General features: G+C 40.6%; 1 protein-coding gene across 2 annotated transcripts in view; it reads left to right on the forward strand.

Annotated features, from left to right (window-relative positions):
- Positions 1-4,975, forward strand: part of LOC113036813 (lysophosphatidic acid receptor 6-like) — a 30,244-nt gene extending 25,269 nt beyond the window's left edge. For both annotated transcript variants that reach the window (XM_026193330.1, XM_026193329.1), the window contains exon 2: positions 3,993-4,975. In XM_026193330.1, the coding sequence (XP_026049115.1) occupies positions 4,071-4,928 (858 nt within the window). In that variant the 5' untranslated portion in view covers positions 3,993-4,070 and the 3' untranslated portion in view covers positions 4,929-4,975. The remainder of the gene's footprint in view (positions 1-3,992) is intronic.
- Positions 4,976-6,000: the final 1,025 nt, after the last annotated feature.

Genomic DNA, 6,000 nt, shown 5'->3' on the forward strand with positions numbered 1-6,000 from the left:
CTAAGGGAGGATTTATGGTCACCTGGTCCAGCCCTAACTATATGCTTTAGCAAAAAGGAACGTTTTAAGCCTAATCTTAAAAGTAGAGATAGTGTCTGTCTCCCGAATCCAAACTGGAATCTGGTTCCACTGAAGAGGGGCCTGAAGGCTCTCCTTCCCATTCTACTCTTAAATACTCTAGGAGCAACAAGTAGGCCTGCAGTGCGAGAGCGAAGTGCTCTAATAGGGTGATATGGTACTACAAGGTCATTAAGATAAGATGGGGCCTGATTATTTAAGACCTGTATGTGAGGAGCAGGATTTTGAATTCAATTCTGGATTTAACAGGAAGCCAATGAAGGAGAAATATGCTCTCTCTATCTAGTCCCTGTCAGTACTCTTACTGCAGCATTTTAGACTAATTGAAGGCTTTTCAGGGAGTTTTTAGGACATCCTGATAATAATGAATTACAGTAGTCTTACTTAGAAGTAATAAATGCATGAACTAGTTTCACAGCGTCACTCTGAGACACTTAAAGTTCATGTTTTAAAAACATGTTTAGTGTTTTTCTGTCAGTACAGAACATAATGTCATGTGGTTGGTTTTGGGCTATTAGACTTATATTAGTTATGTTAGCTAACTTGTGACAGAATAGATAACAAAACTAAAACCAAAAATCAGCACGTCAGCAGGGAAAGTAGGTCAGGGTGTGGAAGGGGAAATGTTTAATGCAATAGTAGAGCACTCATATTCACTGATTTTAGAACTTGTAGTCAGAGTTGTGGTTCTAAGTAGTAGTAGTTAAAAAAAAAAAGAAATAAATATGAGTATAATTTAAATAACAAGTTTGCTGCTCTCAGTATATTTGTGAAAATATCAATGAGAATATCAAACTTTTGAGTTAAGTTTTAACTTAAAAAGTGAAAGTTTCAAAATATGAGTTCACGTTTTCTACACATTCTCAATTCTCTGCAAGCTCTCACGCCAACATATTTAACTCTCAATTTGCAACAATGTTGCATTTTACTGATACATTTCTTATGTTCTTTTCACGTTTTTAATCATGATTTCATCGTCATCATCTGACAACATCTCGGTTTGGCGTAGGTGTCACTCATAGGGATCATTTCGCGTAGAAGAAGATTGATATGATCTACAAGTTGATAACAACCCTTGTGATACTCGTTATCTACAATTAGGGTTTTAAATGTTGTCAAGCTAGTTAATGCAAACAAAGCCAAACCAAAACCAAAGGCAGGGCTGACGATACTCTGGAAACACAAAGTATGTTTCTGTCAGGTAAATCTCAATACCTCAATACCAGATGCAACCTATAATTTCCTTCGGGATTAATAAAGTATTTCTGATTCTCAATTCATTATTTCCATAAGGTTCGTTTCACTTGCACTGCAACTTCAGTTACTCAACTCCAAGCGCTTTAATTTTATCTGCTGAAACAAGTAGTTCTTATACTTACGAGCCTGCTGGAATTAATTACACCAGCCTGGTTCCTTAATAAAAATTTGACATGTTCCAGTCCAGTCCAGTCCTTTTGATAAAACTGTAGCGTGTGCTTAGCTTGATGTCACAGAAACACATAGGTACAAGTCCAGTTAGAGGGCTGTTTTTATTTCAAAATTCAAAAATATTTCAAAATCATTGGAAATGCTTTTAATCAGTATAATTTACTTTGTTATCTGAAGACAATGTTGACATGTATATGCATTTGTATGATCTAGAGAGCAACTTTTTTCTGTCAGTGAGGTCTTTTGTCAAGTATGACATACTAGCAGGTAGAAGCACCTACTTGTTGAAAATGAGAAATCTGCACATTTATTATCTGAAGCAGTTAGAGTGGCGTGTGTGATATAACAAAAAAACTTAACCAGTGTAAAATGAAAACGAGCTAAACTGGAACACGGGTTATTTTCAGGAACAATAGAATCTCTCAGTTAACAAACACACAGATGTAGAGAGACCTGCTGCCCTCTTGGAGATTTTAATAAAGCTGCAAGAATCCTTTAGGATTATTAAGAACCTATTTTTAGTTTTTTTCTCTTCTTTGCGGTTCACAGGGCCTTAAGTGAAATATTTATTTTCACTTTTATACTGTGATCTCTAGGGATGGGTATCGTTTAGGTTTTATCCGATACCGGTGCCAAATCGGTACTTTTGAAACGGTGCCGGTGCTTAAACGGTGCTCGAACCGGTGCTTAAAGAATGGAGAACACAAACTTTGTCCAAAAACCTCTCATGTTCAGCTGGGTTTTTTTGTAAAAAGATAACAATGTGTGCCTTTTCTGCAGCTATGGGGCATATATGGTATCACTCTTGGCTGGAAGCAGTGCTTAAACAATGGAAAAAACACAAACTTTGTCCAAAAACCTCTCATGTTTAGCTGTTTCCCACTTTTTCTTTGGTCATTTTAGCCTTTTTGGCCAGGGTGAAGCGAGTATCTGCCATCAAACAAGAAGACAGCCGCATGTAGCTATGATGATGTTTGCTAGTTCACCTTACATGCATTAATGTAATAACGTGGTTAGCCTACTCACGAACAACATGAAGCTACTCATGCAGAGAAGAACGGCTTCTGCTGCATCATCATCATCATCATCATTTCTGCTACACTGGCAGGGCTAGGGGCCAGGACTCTATTCTTCGGGTTTTTGGGGGATGTTGCTCCGGGTCCGATAACTGGCAACCCACCCGACGTGCACGGTGTGAGGTCTCGCAGCAAGCTATCAAATACGGCGCATTTCTCGGCTTTTAAAAAAAACGCTATGCTTCGCCAGGTGTTTAATCGGATTCTTGGTGTTACCTCCTTTGACAGTATCACAGTATCAGCTTAAAGCACTTGTTGCAGGTTGCTGAGTTTGCATATTTTGCTGTGAAGTACAGCCAGACTTTTGACCGCTTCGCCTTGGACATTTTTAATCTGTAGCTCTGCTCTAACTGAACGTACGTACCTGGCCCCGCCTACTATCCTCGGAAACGTAAAATGATTGGCTAGAAGTGTATCACAGCTCAGGAAAAAAAAGCACCGAAATAAAGCACCAAAATGTGCGCTGCTTTTCGGTCTGGTTACTACCGTTTATGTCAGATGGCACCGGACACCGGTACCCATCCCTAGTGATCTCTGATTCATTCTCAAAAAGAACTCCCCGTCTTTTCTCCCACTCTAACTCTAGAGTTACAGTGGTAATCTATACTAACTAAAGTTAATTGTTTACACGTAAGGCATTTAAACAACTGGCACGTAATTAATTGTTAATTTCGTGTCCCTTTTTCGCGTTCAGTGTGTAATAGCCTTTAGCCTTGAGTGGCTAGCTGTAAACAGTTAGCCACTCTGGGCTAACAGTAAACACAAGATGCAGGGTTTACGCTTAGCTTAACTGTGTTGTAATGTAGTGTCACTTCTGTCAGTTACCACAAATGTTGAGTCATGTCACAAAGTTTCCTGTGCCCTCGCAGACTAACCTCACCTCATTTACTTAGCCTGGCAGGGCAAAAGACACTGTCTCAGCTGAATTCTGGACACACACACACACATACACTGATATGCACACACTGATCCCCCCTCCCTTTCCAACACCTTCGATGCTTGTGCCCTACCGGGGAAGATGGCAGGATGCTGCAGGACCGGATGCGCTGTCTACACCGGCTTTCTCTTACCCTTTACCCGCCCCTGTTGCTTGTCTTGTGTTTCTATGGTGTATTGATAGTCATGTGCTTTTTGTGCTGAGGTGTTTTTTCTGTTATCAAACTGTTCTCCCACTAGGAGCTCAGTCTGAGTGGAGTTTTTTTCTCCTCCTCTTACCTCATGTTATGTATTTTCGTTGTTGTTTTCCTATCAGCCTACCTTTCTGACATGTCTCCCCAATGTGATGTTTTTGTAAAGTTGGTCAGAAGGTTCCTTTGTTAGTGCGCATGCGCCATTAGCGTGCTGCCGCTATAACCCTAATTTCCTTTGGGACTAATAAAGTATACTGATTCTGATTCTGATTCCACACAGATAACCAGCACAAAGAGGAACATTTGCTGCTTGGCTACAATATTTTGTAAAGGACGCAGAAGGATTTCTTTTCTCATCATGAACACATCAAACATCACTGACGTGACAACAGAAGACCGGGTTTATGCTGGGATCTTTAGCTTAATTATGGTGATAGGTCTGCCTCTCAATGCGATCTCACTGTGGATTCTTCTTCGCCGGCACAGCCTCAAATCACCCAACGCTGTTTTCATGGTTAACCTGGCACTCTCAGACCTGCTGTTGGTCTTCACTTTGCCCATGAGGATCCACTTTCACGCCACAGGGAAATGGACTCTGCCCAGTGGGGTGTGCCTCATCATCACAATGTTCTTTCGCACCAACATCCGCTCCAGCTCCTCCTTCATCACCTTCATAAGTGTGGACCGAATGCTGGCTGTGGTTTATCCTATGAGGTCTCGCAATCTTCGAACCTCGTGCAATGCCTGGAAGGCTTCTGTACTCGTCTGGGTGATTTTGCTGGTGATGAACATCCTAGAGAGTGTGGACTTTCTAAAGCAGTTGAATAACCACACTCGCCCTACTTGTTTTGAGTCTTACGAATCTGCAAAATGTCCTTTGGAAGGAATCCGATTAAGAGTTATTCAGTTTATGATTGTAATATTGGTCACAATGCTGTTAGTCAATATTGTGTGCACCACTATGGTGTTTAGGACTCTACACGGACATCTCAGTGGTGACTCTCCAAAAATCAACAACAAGATGAATGTAATGCTGATTTTTGCCATAAACTTGATTTTATATGCTATATTCTTACCTGTGCCTATAACTATGGCTATGGATTGTGCCCATGTCAAGCCATTGATATGTCTTACTGTTTTAAACTGCTGTCTGGATCCTCTGTTGTATTACTTCTCTTTTGATGCTTTCTGGAAGAAAAAAGAAGATGTTGTGTAAATGTAAATAAATGGGGATACTGTCTGTGTCACACACTGCTCAGGCCTTTTACTTCAGCTGTGTGTGTGTTATTTTATAAATAAATGTAATATATTTTGTTTTTAAAATCAAGCTGTAGACTTGTTTTTTTTAAGCTCACTGCCAGTTGTTTATTGAGAGATGCACTTGCCACCGCAAACATATGATTTTATAGAATATGAGGCATTACCAAAAATTAAACACCATATGAAGCAGTTCAAATGAGGTCAACCCTAAACATCCGCAGCAGCAGTAATACTGATCAATATAACAGCATTCATATGATCAATATGGGGAACAGCTTTTCTGCAGTAAAAGTACTGCTGATGATTTATGTAGAATTTAGTGTAAAACACTTTCATGTCTAGTCAGGTATTTTCATATTGAATTTTAAAAAATTCCCCAACTACTTGCCATTGTAAGCTTAATGTAAATATCTATGTTGTCATAATCCTGAGTCCGCGACTCGGTGATTTTGTGTTTGGTGTATTTATTGTTATTATTTTCATTATTATTTGGGGGGGGGGGGGGTTGTGATGGTTTGTGTTTTGTGTTTTAGATACTGGGTTTCTGGGTTTGTGCTCCCTCTGTTGGTCCCTGGTGTTAGTGTTCCCCTGTCTTGTCAGGTTAATCAGGTCCAGCTGTGTATTTATAGTGTGTGTTTGCCTTTGTTCCTCGTCGCGTCGTCTGTGTTCATCCTCTGTGTTACCCTGCGTACTCTGCATTTCTCCGTGAATCCCCTGCTGTCCTCCCTTCATGTTCAGGTTTGCTACTCTTTGGTTTAGTTTCTCCCAGTTTAGTTCATCCTTAGTTCTGTTTTGCCATCCCCACTTTATGTTCGGTATTCTTAATAAATCACCCTCACATCTGAATAAGTGACAGTACGACGTGACCACAAGATGGACCCAGCAGCACTTAATCCATCTAAGTAGCTATGGGAGAATCTCATCGATGCCTCACAAGAGCTCATCGACCTGTGGCTGGAAAGCCCGGATGACAAGTCCCATCACGCTATAGAGAGGCGGCTACAACGTCTGGTGACGTCTGGTGACCA

This window comes from Astatotilapia calliptera, chromosome 14 (genome assembly GCF_900246225.1).
Source record: "Astatotilapia calliptera chromosome 14, fAstCal1.2, whole genome shotgun sequence".
Classification (NCBI taxonomy): Eukaryota; Metazoa; Chordata; class Actinopteri; order Cichliformes; family Cichlidae; genus Astatotilapia; species Astatotilapia calliptera.